The 20,635-nt window shown below is 34.2% G+C and overlaps 1 protein-coding gene across 3 annotated transcripts in view; it reads right to left on the bottom strand.

Annotated features, from left to right (window-relative positions):
- LOC119078469 (lachesin) overlaps positions 1-20,635 on the bottom strand; it is a 64,442-nt gene that overhangs the window by 12,994 nt on the left and 30,813 nt on the right. For all 3 annotated transcript variants that reach the window (XM_037186023.1, XM_037186024.1, XM_037186022.1), the window contains 6 exons: positions 19,890-19,980; positions 19,729-19,796; positions 18,293-18,421; positions 4,216-4,366; positions 2,439-2,529; positions 2,272-2,323 (listed from right to left, as the gene is read on the bottom strand). In XM_037186023.1, coding sequence (XP_037041918.1) covers positions 2,272-2,323; positions 2,439-2,529; positions 4,216-4,366; positions 18,293-18,421; positions 19,729-19,796; positions 19,890-19,980 — 582 coding nt within the window. The remainder of the gene's footprint in view (positions 1-2,271; positions 2,324-2,438; positions 2,530-4,215; positions 4,367-18,292; positions 18,422-19,728; positions 19,797-19,889; positions 19,981-20,635) is intronic.

The raw sequence follows: 20,635 nt of genomic DNA, 5'->3' as shown, positions 1-20,635 counted from the left end.
CCCGACTTTTATGGATGTTTTCAATAAACTTGACGTCCTGAATATATTTTTGAATGAAATTTTCAGATTTCGGGAGACGGTCTACATGATTCGGTGCGTTTATTTGTTGAGAAAATCGGCACGTAGGATTGTATCAAGAAGACCCATCAAATGAAATTAACATTTAAACCTGTCCTGAGAAGGCTAGTCATCTGTTATCTACTCTTTGTAATCGACCAATGGTACAAAACTTTATTTTACCTGGAAGCCAGACTAATTCCAGGGGTGGCGTTATCTAATATGCAGAACAATCACCAAAACAAACAAACAGAGCATAATTACTCTTCCCTTTCCCATGGATCGCGTGAAGCGAAAGTGGAGAAAAAATGCTGTTTCGACCTCCGGAACCAGTGGCGGTCAGAGGTTAACGTGGTCTAACCATCTTCAATCGTTTCAACTGGTCCGTTACACGAGACAGCAGTACACTTTCAGTTGAACGAGTTACGAAAGTTTACAAGAGCAAGTTCACGTGTAGGAAAACTAATGAAATAGTAGATTTGTTGTCAAACTTTAAGTGATACTTGAAACAAACGAGGTAGAAGAAGTGATACACCTGCGTGGAAATAAATTGGAAATTGCATTTCGAGAGTGTTGTCACAAGTCTTTGAATATTTCGAAACACATAGGGAACAAGAACGACTTGAATCTACACTGGATTCTTCAATCAATAATTCGAAACTTAGAACGAGATACTGTCGACGAAAACCTGTATAACTTTTGGTGGCTTTTTATCTTGTAGAGATTCAACGGACACGTGAATCTGGAACGAGGCTGAACCACGCGTGTTGAAATCAAGTTTCTAACTCTCGAACAGGTCTTATTATTGGGAATTTCTGTTCTTAAATTTCTTAAAATTCTAAAAAAATTCTAAAATTTCTCAAAATTCTTACAAAATTCTTAAAATTCTCAAAAATTCTTAAAAAATTCTTTAAAAACTCTCAAAAATTCTTAAAAAATTCTTAAAAATTCTCAAAAATTCTCAATAATAAGCCCTGGACTCTCGAATAAGTGTTCTTGTTCCCTATGTGTTTATGGCCAAAAGAAAATATATTCCTAGACCATAACACGGGTAGCAAGTAAAAGACGAAATATTCAAATTTCGTAAGCCTTTGTTGTGGAAAACGTTGTTTTATATGTCGGAAAAAAATGGAAATTGTATATTCGAATAACTATTTTCTCGCCTGCATTGTGCAAAATTTAATCTGGCAGAAGTGACAAGCGTCTAACAAAACACTTAGTAGAATAAAACAATCGAGTAGTATACTATAGTGCAACATGTACCTTCATATTTTTACACTACCATTAAAATGAATATTATTAATAAATCATTATAAATTAGATGTTGACATTTAGAAGAAAAACGTAGCCTAAAAGACCATTGTGTTTGTAAAACTGATTTTAAGCTATTTGCATGTCAACATTGTATGAGAAGAAGTAGCGAAATGCAACAAATTTCCATAAAATCTTTTACTTCATTTGTTTCAATTGATGGATTTCTATATAACATAACATTAACCAGAGTACATCGGTCAATTCTTTCGTCATTGTCGATAGCAGATGATAGTGTACAACGTCATTTACTAGACAAGTGTGTAAATGACAGAAGAAAAGAATAGTGAGCAGTTTGCCGTCATTAAAAATGTACGAGGACAAAGCTCACATCAACGCACTTCAAACAAAAGTGGTACTCTAAATAGGGTACTGAAACTTGACAGTGATCCATACAAAATTTTACACTGTCAAAAGAGTGAGGATAAAATTTCATACAAAAAGTACTCTATTTGACAGCTGTCATAAATAGCACTTTTGCTTGAAGTGCGTTGCTCACATAGATTTTGTAAATTTTCGACACCTTTAAAGCATTTCAGGATTTTCATAAATTTTATTTAGTAAAATTTCTTGAATTTTAGAATTTCATTACTTGAAAATTCTCGAAATTCTCAATTCGTGAATTTCGGTAATTTTCAAGAATCAATCTAATGAAAATAAGCTTGCCGCAGATGTAAATTGATTATTGTGTGAGGTAGAACAGATACATACAGCTAATTACGGGTAAGCGTACCAATCCTCGGACAATAATGAGTCCGTGGGCACAGATACCTATTGTTCTTTCAATCATAACAGTTTTTTGTGAATGAGAGAACAATAGGTGTCCGATGGCTTATTCTTTTCCGTGAATTGGTACGCTCACCCTATGTACTTTAATTGATTGAGGAAATAAAAAAGACTTACCGTATAGTCGAATGGTGCCGTCAGTTTCACCGCGTGGATTTTTAGCAACGCACTAAATTGACAGAGAGAATACAAATCGAAAAAATGGTTTACAAAAACAATTTGTTTGAGAAACATTTCAATTTAAAATTACTGCTTGAGTCAGTCAATACCATAATTAGACTTACCTTGTACATTCCGTAATCTGCCATTGATACACTGAATATTGTAAGCTTCATATGTGTTTTATATGATGGAATACCGATACTGGACTCTTCCCTGGAAATGGTGTAGTGTGGATTACATTTAATGAAAGGATAACCGACAAGTTTAAATTTTCGAGTTAGTTTCAAAGACATGAAATTATAGACTGAAGAATTGGCAATGTATACAGATTCGTCGAGCTTGGAAGTAATATTTATTTAGGAAACATCAACTAATAAATGAACCGTGAACTTCAAACATACCTTATTCATTTTACATACAATTTACACATTGAAGATTTAGATAGCTCGAGCCCTCTGAAAATTGGTCACTTTCAAAAAAAAATTCCAAATAATTTGGAATTCTAAGACGGCAGCTTTAGATAAAAAGGGTCAGTCTACACCTATAGCATTGTTAATTTTAGAAATTGTGAACTATGAAAGCAGTGAGATCCATAATTGATTTCTGTCAAAATTTGGGGAAGTCAGCTTCTAACAACACAATGACGTAATAGGGAAATGCTCTTTGGAAATTAAAGATCAAACGTAATAGATTTTTGTATAATTCTAGAACAGTTATAGTACCTTTTGCTATAAAATTACTTATGTCAGCTCAACATTTTTTTGTAAGCCAACTTCACGGCCATGCCATTTCATAAATATTTTACTAGAGTGAAGTTATATCACCTGAAAACAGAGCGAAAAAAATGAAGTACTAAACAAATGTGGCGCCTCTACAGGCCAACCGAGGTTTCCTATTCACGCCATAAGTGTGCCTAAAATTTGAATTTTAAGTGAACGATTCGATGAAAAAGTGAACTGAAAAATACATTTCAACGATTCAACGAAATTGAGTGAGTTCAAAACGATTTAAACCGATCCGATTGTCAGATTTGTAATGAAAGCTGATTAAATGGGTTTACGTCATGTAATGAGTGAAACGGTATTCAATTTCACTGGTTTCGCTTCAATCAGGGCCTATTTTCGTGAAATTGATTTACGGAAATTCCGGGAAATTCTCGAATTAAGACTTTCGAGGATTTTCATGCAACGAAATTTTCGAAATACTTGGTAAAGCTCAAACTCAACAATTTTCAAGAATTTTCCTATTATATCATAGATGGCGGTAGATGTTGGTTTCTCAGCTTACCCTTTGCATTGTAAAATATCAACGCTCTTCAAGCATAAGTGAAGGTTCTGAAACTTGACAGTGTGTCACATAACTGTAAAACACTGTAAAAATATTTTCATGTAAAATAGAGTAATTTCTGCAGCTGACCACTATGATCACTTTTGCTTGAAGTGCGTTGAAAATATCCTACAACAGTGCGACAAATTAACACATTGCCTGTTATTGTGACTTGTCAACTTAAGGCACACCGAAAATTGCTAAGGGAGTCGAGGAATACCTCCAAATAAATTTTTAAAAATCAAAAATTTGACTTTTGACTTTTAGAAATTTATTTGGAGGCATTCCCCGACCCCCTTAGCACTTTCCGGTGTGCCTAAAGTGCCTGCTCGAGGATTATCCCCTACGTGTTAATAATGATCAAGTCCCTCACCTCGCGTGGGTTGTTTAGGCAAACTATTATTAGTGTTTCTGTTGAGTATGTAATTAGATGGTTGCAATTGAATTAATTTGTACTTAACCAGTCTGCATTTCAATGAACAATCTTTACATCAATGTTATTATATACCCCAACCCCATCCAACCTCCTCATTATCAAACTTAAAATGTTGAAAAATCCTTTCAAATTCTCACCTGTATTTCTGCGATACATGTATCATTTGGCCATCACCCTTCGTCCAGTAATTTAATGATGTCGGATGCGCTTCGCTAAAACACTCCAGCGTCACATCGAATCCCTCCGAAACGCCAACTAATTGATGCGGAATCCACAGCATTGGCGGAACTGATAAGCGAAATGAAAGTTTTTCTTTTCAATTGGAGGTTCCACTAACACACTGACTCTGTTATATAAATTCTGAATTGCAAAAATGGTAAATGATAAATGGAGGTAACAAGATGAAGAAAATTCACATCCAGATACACTACACAAGAGTGTTGATTTAATATATTCATGCAATCTCTGGTGCTATTCGGCAAACGAACTCATTCAAAACTATTTTGTATTTTTGCATTCACAAAGGTATATAATCCCACTTAACCCATAAAAAAAATGCTTTATGCTTAATCCTGGGATATTTTTTTAATTACATTTCACTTTGTAATTTTCAATGAAGAAATATTTTATTTATACAAAAAAAAAAAATCTTTAATTATCTTCCCGACTCCCTTCTTATTACAGGGCATACCTATACCCACACGTACAGTACCATAAAATCTCTGTATACATGTTCATTCCACTGTGCACACCACCGATGATATTCCATTTGTTTCCGTTCATACGTACACCTTTTTTTATATTAGGTTGCTTTTCAACACGAAATAAAATGTAATTCACACCGGTGGGATTATAACATAATCATATTTATGAAGTAAAAATCCGCGAAAGCAATGGCTATGCATTGTGCATGTTATGATTTATGGATGGAGTGTTGTGTATGTTGTGTGTGTGGAGATATAAATCTAGAGAGAAAAAAGTGTTGAAAGTAAAGACACGAGCGATGAATGGATAGGATGAAAAAAGGCATTTCAATGGTTTAACAATTCTGCATGGATTCTGTGTGTTATGTGTTGTTTACGAGGAGAATGTTTTAACTGTTCCATTTTCAAGTTAAATTCAGCACCAAATGGGAGAAGTAGCAACAAAAAAAAAGTTTTCACTTTTTTAAGCTCTGCTATTCATAAATTCTTTGGGATTTTCAGAGTGCAGACAATCGCTTTTTTATTTTTCGGTTGGTAATTAGTGAAAAATTATGTTCTGTTAAATTACTTTTTCGTGCTATTACGAATAAATTTGTATTATTTTCGCTTGCTCTTTTGTGTGTGTGTGTGTGTGTGCTACTTTACCGTTTTGCTTTTTTGCATTCTGCCCCAGCAGAGAAGATACAAAATTAATTCCATTTTACATTCAGTGTGATTCTCGAAACCTTTTTACAACTTTAAAAATGTTTCATGCACACAGCAAACAGTAGAGTAATTTAAATGAATAAAACTCTCTGTTTCGAAATAAAAAAAAGTTCAATTTCATATAAGATTGCTTATAAACGCCAGAAATCATTTTCGAAATGATTACCAACTTCTTGTTCTCTTAAATGATAATTATAAGTCCGCAATACAAATAACATGTTTATGTAACGATTAAAGCTCGGAACAGCCCTAACCTAACCCAGGGTATATTCTTGGGAAAACATTTCCAAATATTTTCCTAAATTTTCACCCAACCTAATACCTTCTCTTCTGTTCAGAGAGATTGAAAATCTTGTACTTCATTAGCTTCAACATTTTATTTTGTCTAATACATAATTTTCATGAGCTCAACTCTTATTTTTGTCATTGCTGTCGATAACAGATGACATAGTTGCATGTACCAGGTATATTTTACCTCGTACATACCATGCATGTACCTCGTACATACCATGCATGTACCTCGTACATACCATGCATGTACCTTGTACATACGCACATAAGTGTATGTGGAATTCTAGGCTAAGTTCGGGCATCTTAGAAATTTTGATAATTTGAGCTTCGGACAATGGCGAAATTCCAGAGAAATTTCAGAAATGTTTTGAAAAGAATCAAAACGAACAGTTACATTGTATGCGGGCTTTGACTCTTTTCGACAGCATTCTTTTGAGTGTTTCACTTCGGTCACCTCAAATAATTAAAATTCACCTTTGATTTAATCCTTTGGATCCTTAAGTGTTCGACCACCGATTGGCCATAGTAAGACCTCTTGTTTAACGTTCTATTTTTTTACTGACTGAATTGATATGATGAATATTCAACCTACAACGAAACAATTTCAAGGAACAGTTCTATCGGTACGGCTGTAAGATTTGTTTCCACTTCTAAGTTGTCTCTCAATAGTTAGTTTTCTAACGTATGCTAAAAGGCTTTTTTAGCCAATGAGAGGTCTCCAGCACGAGCTGGAGTCGAGTTCTGGAAAAGATAGTTCGTTAATCTGTCACAGACGGCAAGCATATTTACAGTTTTACTACCTGACAAGACAAGTTCTGAATTTAATCGGAACTCTACTGTCAAGTTCCGAACATATTCATTTATAGATCGTATTTTTATGGTTGGGATATATGATCTATTACTTCATTTGATCGAAGTTTTTGAGAGACTTATTTCAGAATTCTTTTACTTCATTTGTTTTGAACATGTCTTTTGCTATGTAAGACCTCATCGGTCGATAACAGATTATCAGATGACAGCCGTATGTAACATGTACAGAACAGCGGTTTTTTAGACCCGTACGAAGTACTGGGGTCTTATAGGTTTACGCATACGTTTGTAACACGTCGAATTGGACTCCCTGAGTAAGGGGAAACCTATTGTGGTTGTCTAGAGATGCCAAATTCGCGAATAAAAATGTCCGTCTGTCTGTCCGTCTGTCCGTCTGCACGATAACTTGAGTAAAACGCATCCGATTTTGAAAATTCTTTTTTTTTTTCCCATTTGGTAATGTCAAAAGACAGGCTAAGTTCGAAGATGAGTGATTTTGGATCGACCCCTCCCGAGCTGTGGCCCAATAAGTGCTTTACGGTTTTTCGAAGATATCTCCGGACATTTAAACGTTAAACTTGTAAGTGATACGTCAAATAAAAGGTATTTACAATACCGATCGACAAAAAAAAAGTTTATGGAAATCGGATGACCGACTCGTGAGTTAGACCCCTTGGTGTGGAACAGGCACAGGGCGGCAAGCAGTTTTTGCTTGTAGGTCGGCCACATTTGAACATATTTCGTCTGTTTTAGCTTTATTAGATAGGTATTGACCGTACCAATCAGGGAAATAAAATTTATGAAATTATGTTCTCCGGAGCGTGAGCTAGGTCTCTTGGAGTGAGCTCTTATCTGGCTACTCGGAAGTACAGTGAACGTGGTGTATTTTGACAATATCTCGAGTAAATTTTGACCGAATTTCATGAATTTTTTTTGTTTGAAAGGTATTAACGAATGTAAAGCGTCGGTACTATTTCCGGTCTCCTAACAAAATGGCTGCCGGCGGCCATATTGGATTTTAGTAAAACGATATAAAGTGGGAAAAATGATGCTTAGAGAGTTTCTGTTAACATGGAAATAATGTGTTAAGTGTGAGGGGTTTCAGGGATTCCATATATGGACATCTATATATACCTATATACAGCTATATTGAGCTATATACAGGCATACAGAGCTATATAATAGCATATTCCTCAGTGAAATGTTTATTTACAGTGAAATATAGGTAAATATAGCGGTATATAGCTGTTTAAATAGGAATTTATGAAATTTGACTTCGTACGGGGCTGTCTATATTGCCTCCGGAAATTTAATTGTATATGATAACAAGGCAAAGAGTGGATAATGTAAGTGATTTGAAAGGAAGAATAGTTTTTAAGCAGAGAAGAAAATGAAGTAAGAGAAATGAAGAGTTTCACATTAAAGGCTTTTGATACGAATAGGTGTTTCGTACGGGTCGGCGTTAGCTATGTTTTATAAAAGAATACGCGACAAAGTCGTGATACTTTAACACTAGTTAGAAAAGTAACTATTTAAAACCTCAACCAGTAATCGATCGATGAGTATTATGACCAGATTAAACAAAACTATTTGTGCTTTGGTTGGTTACAAAATTTTAATGTCGAAGCAATAGGAACGGTACAATGTATAGCAAACTTAGTAATAGAAAGAAATACGCACTGGTATTCGATATCACATATTTTAGAATATAGAAGTCTTTGAAAATTAAGTCCCAAATGTGATGGTCTTCAATTCATGGCCTAGTGAACCTTGAAGAATTTTTAGCTGATTATATTGTTCTGCGCTTATTAATCAATTAGTTTATTGGCTCCCAATGAGTAATAAGGTACAAATAGATAGATCTATGTAAGTCTGAATCAATAACCATACAAAGACTGAATAGTAATCTCATTATCGAGTACCGAAAATAAGTTGCAAAAGCGACAGGCGACCTATAATAACCACAAAAAAAATCTAATTTTCAGTTGATTACATTGGAGATCGTTCATACTGACATAGCACATACATCCCGTTCCATCTAAAATCATGATTATATTTCCTGCTCTTTATGCGGGTCATAAAACAACTATGTTTTCTATCACAACATTCATCTTAACGAATACATCACAACATTCGACCCTCTCAACCGAAATTTTGTTCAAAGATCTGAGACAGGAAATGCCATAAACGTATTGTATTCACACTCCAGACCACATTTAACAACATACCGTTTTGTTTCTTTGCCACTAAGAATGTGCGAAAATCGTATATGAGTGTGGTTCTTGTTACAATTGTCTATTATGTTATTTGTGTGTGGGATGAGTCCCGATTTTCGGGGTGTTTTTAGTTAAGTTAAGACGGAGTCTCTGTTACAGTATGTTAGCAGTAGTTTGCAACGATACGTACATACATATGATATTGTAGCAATGTGGAACATCACACACATGCTGGGCTTGGGGCAAATCAACACAAAATATTTATTATGTGTCGAAAAGGAAAAGATTAAAGGAAGGACGAGCACACACAAAAGTAATATATGATGGAGACGTAAAGTGGACGTGACTGGGATTTTGTTAGTATTTTATCGTTGTATTACCGTGCAATATAAAGGTAATATAAATGAAGCAAAAATGTTAAAGGGAAAATAGTTTAGGTTTGGTGTTGAGAATAAATAATTTTTTTTCTGTCGTTGTAATTAGCTGTCTGGGATGAAAATGTGAGGGTATACTGATTGTTATGTGCTTTTTTATTTCGGTGGTTGAAGGAAGGAAATTGGATATCGAGCCCGAGTGGTTAATGTCAATTCTGGAGGCAGAAATAAATGATTTAGGGGGATTCAATTGGAGTTTTTATTTCTTAGAAGTTGGGCGTGAACTTGAACTTTGATGATAATTAGCTGTAGTTTACCAAGGCTGTCTGATCATCTTGATTTTTTAAGGTTTAATTATTTGGAAAACGGAATTGGTGTGTCTTCAAAATTGTGGTCAGCCAGAAATGACTAGCCATCAGTTAATAACAATGACGACAGCCAAGGGGTGTCCTTATAGTGTTTTTGAGTGTAATCTATCAGACCATCCTCAAAGGATTTTACATTGATTTTCAAGCGTTTCCTTGGACTTTCTTTGATTTTCAAGGATTTTTTTCGTCCACTTCAAAGCAATCAACATTTTTATACGGTTTTGAAGGATTTTCCTTTTATTTTTAAGAATTTTCTGCCCCTCAACTACAGCTGTGAACGATGAGCTCTGCCTACACTGACAAAAAAGTTTCGAAAAACTCAGCTGTTGCAGGTAACTTTGTCTCCAGGTAATCTACAATAGCTGCCACAGCTGTAGCGCCCCATAGAGAAAATACAGCTGCGGCAGAAAAACGAAAAACGTTGTATACAACTCGATGATAAATGCTTTTTTATGCACACGATGTGTATTGTCACACTTGGCCTACAGCCTCGAGTGACAATCCTCACATCGAGTGCCTAAAAAAGCATTTATCACTCGGTTGTATAAATAACTATTTCATATGTACCTTATTTTCCCCACTATGAGAAAATGACGTTTTCATGACAATCGGCCGAATACATTAGTAAGAAAAGTTCAGCCCTTTATCTAACTTCTCTCATTCTTTTTACCAAAAATGGTATAGCGAATCGATGTTTTCGGTGGAGCAAATTGGTAAATCACACCTCGCACACATGAAAAATGTTATAAATAGGAAATAGTAAATTACAACTTGAATGAAATTGCTGCCCTCGCTTCGCTCTGGATGCAAACATCGCTCTTATTTTAATTTCCGTTTACTCCGTTTACAACGCAGGCAGTTGAGAAAATTTCAATTTTCTTTGAAACTTCGGAAGCCTTTGTTGTGAAAAACGTTGTATTTACTTCGGAAAATAGGTTGAAAATTGTATTTTTTGAAATTACATGAAGAACAACGTCGAAATGCAATTTCCAAATTTTCTTCACAAGTTGAACAAATAACTCCTTCTCGTGTGACTTAAATGAATATAATTTCCAAATGTTTCCCTTGGTGAACAAATAACTAATTTGTCTGTGGGATGTGACAAATCATATTTTTTCTGAGAAATGACATTTTGTTGTCATAATGTCTGATGAAAATTCAGACCAGAGATTTTGTACTTTCTCTTCCGTGGGGCGAAAAATGTTTCTTACATGAACTGACACTTTGCTCTGGTTTTCCGACCTCGATTTTTTGAAATTTGCAAATTTTTTTCCTTCGTTAAACGAATAACTATTGTATGAAAATTTGTTACGAATTTTTTTTTATAAACTTTTCCTACATTTGCAGTTCTTTCTATATTTTCCCAAAAAAATGTTTTTTGGAAAAATTCTAGGAAAATTGTGAAAATTACTAAGTTTTCCAAACCATTTCAATCGATTATGAGGAAAATCTCAACATGCTGCATCGACTTATCCTGCTCATAAAATTCACAAACATTTTCATTTGCAACAGACAAACAACATTGACGCACCGGCACCACACGTTCACACCACACACTCTGCTTCCTTAGAACAACGCCGTTCGACTAAATAACACGATATCTCATTAAGTAATTGGATTCTACATTCTGCATAACGTTCCTCTTGATACACCGATATTTCACTAATTTTGCTCGGGACGTGATTTAACATTTTCTTAAGTTTACGAGGAAAATTTTCATTCTAAGTTTCGAAAACATAGAAGTTCAGGATTAAATAGTGTGGCGGTAGTTAGTGGGTGGTTTTAGTGGGTATTTAGTATCTCAATACGGGATTTCAATTCAAATTTAATATAAAAAAGAGTAATCCTCTCATCCTTGCACCCACACGAACATACATGTACATGGTGCATACACCGGATCTCTAATCAACAATATCTTTTAAAGTTTGAAGAACACAAAGGTACGAACATATGTACGTAGATTCGCGTACGTATGTTCAACAATATAATGTTGTACAAGTACGTTAGTACGTATACACACAGTGTACTCGGTACCTTATTTGAATAATTGCACAAATATGTTTGCGCTGGCATAATACGACTACTATCGTCGAACAAGTTTTCGCTTATTCCATAATAATATATTTTAAAATTATTATTTTACAAATGCATTAGAGGTTTTACATTTTGCCACCGAACAGACTTCTGCATTATATTACATTTTAATTAACTGGAGTGGTTGTTCGCTGTGCGGATATAGAACAGGAACGTATAACACAAAGTGACGGAAAACTGTGTTTTTATCACTTTTGTTTACAAGCAAAAATAAAATTAAGGAACAGCAAAGCAAACAAAATGTAAAAAGTTCAAGCATCGTTCGTACAAAAGAGATATTAAATATAAGAAAGTCGTTACGAAGAGCTTTTGGTATATTTTCCCGTTTTTATTTTTTTTTATTATTAGATATTCCATAATAGCAGTGCTATACACTGAACGACCGGGGGAAGAATTCAATGAGAATTATTATAAATACGACACACAGCAAACAGATTATATCTGGTACAGTGTAGCAAGTAGAAGACAACAGAAAAAAAAAAGTTTTTTATTTCTCTAACTGGATCTTTTTATGGATTCCAGTTTGTAAGTTGTAATTTATGGTGCGAAGATTTGTTTTGACATTGCCATAAGTAATAAAATTCTCATCGTTTTTATGTCTTCTTATGTAGAACGATGTAGAACAGATCAAAATAAATTGGAGTGTAATTTTGTAACACGTTCTGGAGGTTATCAGAAGGAGTGGCGGGAAATGGTTGAAATTTGACGTAGGTGTTTTGTGAGTTATAAACGTGGATAAAGCCCAAATCGTGAATCACAAAGAAAACAAAGACAGTACCTGTATTTATGAATCCTCAAATGGATTCTATCATCTCTTCTCCACTCTAGGCGCACAAGCGGCTATGATTTTTTTTGAAAGTGGTTATCGCTTCGGTAGGTACGTTTTCCAAAGTATCCCTCAAGGAAACGTTCTCTCAAAAATATGGGAATGCACAACAGGCTCATTGGCGCTTAGGTAACACGGTAAGATTGCTTTCACTATCCATTCCATCCTATCCTGTTCTATAGCTTTGTGTAAGACACCAAATCTCGTACTTCATTAGCTTTACTAAAAATTTCGTTAGAGGTTTTTTTCAATCTGAGCCAATCGTTTATTTTTGTCGCTATTGTTGATCCCACTTATTTTTAAACAGTTCAGTTGAATAGAACACCTTTAAGTTCCTCTTCGTACTTTGTAAAAGATAAATTCCCTAGGGTCGAGCAGAACAACTCTATGTTCCTCTTAATAAGGTCGAGCAGATCACCTCAATGCTCCTTTTCTTAAGAAAAGAAATTCTGTTAGAGTCGAACAGGACATCTGTTCGTCCCTCTTCCATGTAACATAAATACAGAAAAAATAAAATTTTTGACACTTTTGAAATTATGCTACATGGGTATCGTTTCCCGGGAGATGCGGGAAATCAGAAACAAAACTACATTTTTTATTTACATTTTTTTATTTTTTTTTTCTATATAAAATCGCTTGATAAGATTTTTGTTTAGACAATTGAGTCGTAAAACTTTACTATTGCATCGAAAAATAGGTCAGCATCCTCTTAAATTTTTTGTGTAACAATAACTTATTAACCGTACGAAGAAACACCTTTGGATTTTTGGCTAAAACATGAAGAATCGATTTTTTTAACTGTGAAAATTCTATGTCCAGAAGGTTTATGGTATACGTAGACAGAGGACCTGGGCATTGCACGATATTTATTCCAAAACAGGGTCACCCATATCAAAAATAGCGTGAAAACTGGGTAGATAAACCGTCGTTACCGTGCAATATTGCACGGTATCGACTGATTTCAAACTAATATTTCGACTTATTTTTGATATGGGTGACCCTGTTTTGGAATAAATATCGTGCAATGCCCAGGTCCTCTGTCTACGTATACCATAAACCAGACAAAATTAAATTTCGTTTCGCCTCCATTGCGTTTGATGTAAGTGACCAATTTTTCCAGAATTGCAGATTATTTCCAGATTCTGGACAGTGTCGACTGATATTTTAGTCCATTTTTGACATGGGTGACCAAATTTAGAAACAAATATCGTGCAATGCCGAGGTTCTCTGTCTATGAGGACCATAAACCAGGCAAAATTCATTTTCCCTTCGCTTCCATTGCATTTGATGTACGGTATCACTGTCTCCAAGATTCGCAGAATTCTGCAGAGTCTTCGAAACATGTTTCGGATCGGAGTGTTTCGATTTGTATGACTTGGTACAATTTTATTTGGTTATTTTTGGAACCTTGTACTGTATACTTTGTATTTGGTTGTTGTAGAACTCTGAGAGTATCTCACATTCACATTGTGATCAGCCACGAAACTGGAGACATAGAATTTTCACAGTTAAAAAAATCGATTCTTCATGTTTTAGCCAAAAATCCAAAGGTGTTTCTTCGTACGGTTAATAAGTTATTGTTACACAAAAAATTTAAGAGGATGCTGACCTATTTTTCGATGCAATAGTAAAGTTTTACGACTTAATTGTCTAAACAAAAATCTTATCAAGCGATTTTATATAGAAAAAAAAATAAAAAAATGTAGTTTTGTTTCTGATTTCCCGCATCTCCCCGCAGCTTCCCACCGCATGTTTTATAATGGAATTAATTTAAAATTCAATTCATAGTGTCATACCGTTTTTCCGTATACCCACAAAAAATCCCTATCGTCAATGTTATCAAAAATTTTGGCAGAAAAGAAATGATTTATTCCATAAATTAAATGAATATCCGTCGATATTGTACTTCCGTCAAATCTCTCCATATACAGCAAGATATAGCAGCACAAAACTGAGAACATTTTTTTTTTATTGAAAAATACATTTAATTTCTGACTGAATTCGATTTTCGTCTTAAAATAAAAACTTTTCCGAAAAATGAGGCGATGATTGAGAAAGAGAGGAAAGAAGGAAAAAAATCCAATTTCAAAACTAATAAATAAAAATCATTTTTCTGTATAATCACAACATACCGCATGTTAATTCTTAAATAGAAATATTTTTTTTTCTCGTTCGATGTCGTTGTCGTTCTTATTGAGAAGGGTGGCATTTTCATTTTCAACCTATATATACACATAAATAAATAAATAAAAAAAACCAACAAGAATTTACAATCAGCCACATTACCATATTGATTTTAAAATTTACGACACCAGAATCGAAAAATAAATTTTCCTTTTTAAATGCATTAAAACTCCACTTTTCCAACAAAATACTTTACTTTCCACCCATATATGGAGTATAAAAGGTGACGTTTATTTGTTGAAAGCTCACCTAAATCCTTTGAGCTTTACCGCAACAGCAATTTATGCGGTTTAGCAGTTTGCACACACATATATCCATTCTCTGTGTGTTATACATATTCCATAATACTAGGTCCCTGTCTTTGGCGGGTAGGTCCCTTGACTGATATTAGATTATTGGGTTTGCACGACAGATTTATGAGGGAAGTATTATGTGACTTTGTGTTTTAACTGCATAGCTTCATAAAGTTTTAGCATATTCCTAGCTTTGTTTTATTGACAAAATAGACATTCAACGGTGTGCGCACACACACAGACATGTCATACTACCAATCCGAATCTACTCGGCCAAATAAGTTCATTTACGAACTTAACCTGTAGAATTTAATTGTGATTTGATTGAAACCAATTTCAAGAAAATCAGACCAAATTTAAGCGGTCTAGAGTGTGTACGAGTATTCAACGGTCTGCTCTCACACACAGACATGTCAATCATGAATCCGGACGTACTCGGCCGAATGAACTCATTTACGAACGTGGGCCGCAGAATTCATTTGCGATTCGATTGAAACCAGTTTAAAGTAAATTGGACCAAAATTACGCGATCTAGAGTGTTTACAAGCATTCAGCGGCCTGTCCTCACACACAGACATGTCTTCACACCAATCCGGAACTACTCAACCGAATGAGCTCAATTACGAACTTAACTCGTAGAATTCAATTGCTATTTGATTGAAACCAATTTGAGTAGATCGGACCAAACTCACGCAATCTACAGTTACAAGCATTTCCTGAAAGATCCTTATTTCGAACAGTTAACGGACACTCATTTACGGCTATTAGACCCTGACTTACAGTCAAGGGAATAACAAACACACATTGCGAAGAGAAAAGAGAGATGGGGTAGAGAAATATGTATGCCTTGTCGATTTATGGGGATGGAATAGGTTTTTGGCTTCATAATGTTTGTTGTACCTTTTATAATGTTTACCTATTCTTGTTGTACTACACATTATGTTGTCGTAGCACCTATATGGTACTAGTAAATTGTTAAATGGAAGAATGTAATGTAATATTATGTATGAACTCAAGAGTGTGAAAATAAGTCAGTGTTGCAGAGCTTAAATGAAATGAAAATAAAAGGCAATTTATGCATTATGCTTGGTAATTAAACGAACAACGCTAAATTAAATATTTATCTTTTCGGAAAATTTTACTGGTTTTTAGCATTTCCATTCATTGTGATGCGGATAGGTCGTTTTTTGTTCACATATCTATAGAATTTGGCATTTGGCGGTTTAACTATTGTGAGTTTCTTCAATTAAATCGCTGTGGTTTGTGAGAGAATTTAGTTGGAAGCATTGAAAATTCTTCATCGGTATTTTTCCGAGTTCCACTCAAATATCAACTTTAAATTTAAGAGTTAAATGCAGAAATGGGACATGGTTCATTAGCAACTTATAAGAAAAATTAAATTTCATTGAATTTATCTCAGTTTCAAAAATAGGCTGACGAATGTAAATAGAAGATTTTTTGGTAAATCAAAACACAATCATCGTAAAACATACGAAACGGAGCTAAATCAATGGACATTTCATTTATCTTATAATTCGCTAATGTGACACATCCCCTTTTTGCATTTAACTACATTCTAAACACCTAGTCATGTGCTGTCGACAGTAATGACAAAAATAAGCGATGGTGTCTACCTAGTGCTTGATTTTTAATTACAAAATAAAGCAATACAACAGCTTAGTAATTTAGCTAGTGATGTCTTATACATAGCAGAATTTTAGTTATCAAACGTCAAGCTACGTTTTAAGCAAACCGAAGTAAGAGATTTAATTATTAAATCGCTTGTAACTCGTCTGTAATGTTGCTTCACTAAGCTTGTCCTAGAACTAAGCTTAAAGAACTGTTGACAGTTTTCATGAAAATTCTCTAAATCTACAGAGTGAGAGACAGGTTGGATATTCGATCATACAGAGGGCATCATTACTAAAGGAACTACCATATTCATTAATCAAGCATTCTTTATTGAGTAATAATCTATAATAACAAGGATTATTGTCAGAAAAAATGGGTTTTGCCTTAAAGAGTTCTCGAACACCTTCGGTTTTTCGACCATACGACCATCAGGCATCAGATGGAATTTATTTATGTCTCAAAAAATCAGAAACAACTCTAGCTTTCAAGGGAAAATTTTGTTTGAAAATCGGTTGAGTAGTTCATGTTAGTGATGTCGCCCTTGCTACAATAAAAGGTGGTGAGGATGCTGAAAGTATTTTTTTTTTGAAGAAACTGTTTGGAACGAAATTGCATGCATGGAAATTATTAAAGAGATTTGAACCTTTTACTGGTATATCAAATCCACAGGTGAACAGTTCATTGCCAAAAACGAACACGGCATATTAGTGAATTATAAGAAAAATGAAATTCTATGGATTGAGCCTAGTTTCAAATACGGTGGATGTCAATATAAGTTATTCGATGGTACTAGCTAGATCATTGAAATTTCGAATTTAAATCGAGGGGTGACCCACTTCCATTTAATCCATTTAATCCATTAAATCCATTTAATCCATTTAATCCATTTAATCCATTTAATCCAAAAAAAAATTTTTAGTTTTACCGAAATAATTAGGCTACCCACCTGAAAAATTTGTAAAGTAATTGCGAAAAATAGATTTGCACGATCACCAGCTCGTTTAAGTACTCGTGAGGTAAAGGAAATTTTTTTTTGTTAAAAATGGTATTAAATTTATTTAATCCATTTAATCCATTTAATCCATTTAATCCATTTAATCCACTTTACACCAAAAACTACTAAAAGTGGATTTTTTTCGCTTTTTAACATTGTAGTATGAGTTGTAGTACGTGGTTCGATCAAAATCAACAATTTTTAAGACTTTTACAGTATTTTGTAAAATGAAGTTTTTTCGTATTTAATCCATTTAATCCAATTTTTATTCCATTTAATCCATTAAATCCATTTAATACCATTTAATCCATTTAATCCATTTAATCTAGAAGTGAGTTACCCCTCGATTTAAATATTCGGATAAAGTACAGCATTAAAATCGAGTGAACGTATTATTACAAAATCATTCTTTTATTAGCATTAGAGCATTAGGAGTAAATGAAAAATTGGTCGTGCGGGTGTTGCATTCAAAAGTAAAATCTTGATATTCCATTAGGTTACACAACTATAGGACATTATTCCAAGCATTCGTTCATTTAACTTAACCAGACAAAATCGGATTAAAAAATGTTGCATTGAAATGTTTCGAAAAAAAATCTCTCTCATTCCCATGAGATTGGACAGACATAGTCAACAGTCGCACCTTTGCAATTTATTACAAACAGCATGCAGTGTACCATTTGATAAAAAGCTTTTTGTGTTTTAAACGAGAAATGTACTTACAGTCAACGCTAACTTTAATCCGTTTCGACACAGTCGGTGGCACTGAATTGGCAGCAATACACAAATACGCACCCATATCCAGTCTGGATATTCTCGATATTTCCAATGTGTCGCCATCCCATTCTGTAACTAAAAGTTGAAAAAAAAATTGGAAAAATCGTTTTTCCATCACCGACGAAAATCCTCCATTTAACTTTTCGGTTGTTTTTTTCTTGATTTCCAACAAGTGATTTATCTATATTTGCTTGGCATTATCGTCACTGTTCGACTTAACACTCTTTTGACTGTGTACTTTATACTGTATGTGTATGGTGACCATCATTTCGACAAATATTGGTAATATATTATCGTATATTAGGGCACTAAAGGAATACAAGGCCATTTATATCTCAAAATTTTTGGATATTATCTTATCATGGGTACTGTTCAACTGGTGAACCAAAGGTCGTATCGGGTTCAACAGTTAAATGTGTGTCAATATAAAATACGAAATTCTGGTCAGCTTGCATGGACGGAAAGGCCTCGTTTATAAAACAAAGCCCAAGAGTCGTATAAGAAGACCTTGGGAGTTTCGAGTAGTTATCAATATAAGTATTAATTTTTCACATGCGATTGATAGTTTCATTTGCAATAGTAGTATTTATTATCATGTGACTAATCATCTGTTTTAGACAGCGACGACAACAATAAGCGATAAGCATCGATTAATGTGGTCTTTTATCGTAAAATTAATGGTTAAAATGAAGAATAGACTTTGAGCTAAGCACCAGACGATTATTTTAAACGAAGGAAGTAAAAGATTTTGTGTTAAGCAATCGCCTGGTGATTTAAACAAAAGAAGTAACAGATTTTGTTTTAAGTAATTGTCTGGTGGTTTAAATAAATGAAGCAATAGATTTACTGATTACATATCGGTACGCTTGCCATTTCAAAATGGTTAAAACAGTCAGGTGATATGATTCTCGTTTGTTGCAAACCCAGAATAGATATCCAAATACCATAAGAACTATGAGAATCATCGAAATTTTACATAATATACCACTCGGTGACATAACTCTAGCGGAGTTGTAACCAGAAACTATTTTTTCCTTAAAATTTTCCATGTTTCCTAAAAATAGTGTCTGTGTAACGTTCAAGAGCTGCAACTCTTCAAACAATTCAGTATTCGTTACTATTAAGAAATTATTATTCTCAGAAAGTTGTACTTTTAGAAAGTATGTAAGTCTTCATCTGCAGACATTGTAGGTCTAGAGATTGCCGAGAATACTTATTTCGAAGTTAGAAACTGATAAGATCAATTTTATTATATTCACACCAGTCACGTGTGCGCCCCAAAATCTAAATAATTAATTCGAACAGTGGGTCACCGTACACACAGCTTAAAATCGTTAATAATATAAATCCGGTAAAACGTTAAGCTAATAAAATGTTCTTACCATCAAGTGATTTATTTATATTTATTTTGGCATTATCATCCCTCTTCCATTTAACCGATGGCATTGGACTATAACAGGAGGAAGCGCACAGTAAAAAAAAAACAATAAAAAAAACATTAAATTGAAAGCTGAAATTTTAACAAAACAATAACTAAACTCACCTTCCTGTGGCTCGACATCGCAACGTAACGTTTGAGCCTTCACGTACGATTACATCACTGGAGCTTAGGGAATCGTCTATGTTTGGTGGTACTGTGGAAGGGAAAATTGTTTAAAAAAAATATATAAACGATGTTGAAAGGAAAATGGGATTTTATTAGGTGTGCTGAGTGTGTGTTGCTATTCTGTGTGTAGGTATATATAGGTAAAGAGTCTGTCTGTCTCTGACTCTGCGTATATAGATATGAAGTATGCACAATAGTTATTTATGGAACAAGAATCGCATGAAGGTATATTATCGCAGTAGATGTCGATTCCGAAGAAAAACCAAGGTTGACAAGACCTTGTATCCGACAGAATATATATCCCAGCCCAACGTATGGTTCGTGTTACATATACTGTTTTGTGCAATTCTGTGTCGGAATGGACAGTTTTTATGCTAAAATACGGAAACAAGCATTATACGACACTAACCACATCCTGAGAGATTGTAGTACAATGCCAATCTCAACGAAATCAAAAATAGCTAACATTTGCCACTCAACACGTTAAAAACATTCTCAATGAAATGAGACTAGCCTAAGATTTATCCGCGTGCTTGTTAAGCGAATCATAAGAAAAATGTGATTTTATTTTATATGAAAATTGTCAGTATGTTACATTTTTCTTATGATTCGCTTAAGAAGCACATGTATGAAGCTATTATATTTTGGGTATTTTTTGCCACTTTGACGTTGAAAATTGTAAT

This window comes from Bradysia coprophila, unplaced genomic scaffold, assembly GCF_014529535.1.
Source record: "Bradysia coprophila strain Holo2 unplaced genomic scaffold, BU_Bcop_v1 contig_297, whole genome shotgun sequence".
NCBI lineage: Eukaryota > Metazoa > Arthropoda > Insecta > Diptera > Sciaridae > Bradysia > Bradysia coprophila.
The sequence above is the reverse complement of the archived record's forward strand: the minus strand, read 5'-3'. Positions and strand labels throughout refer to the sequence as shown.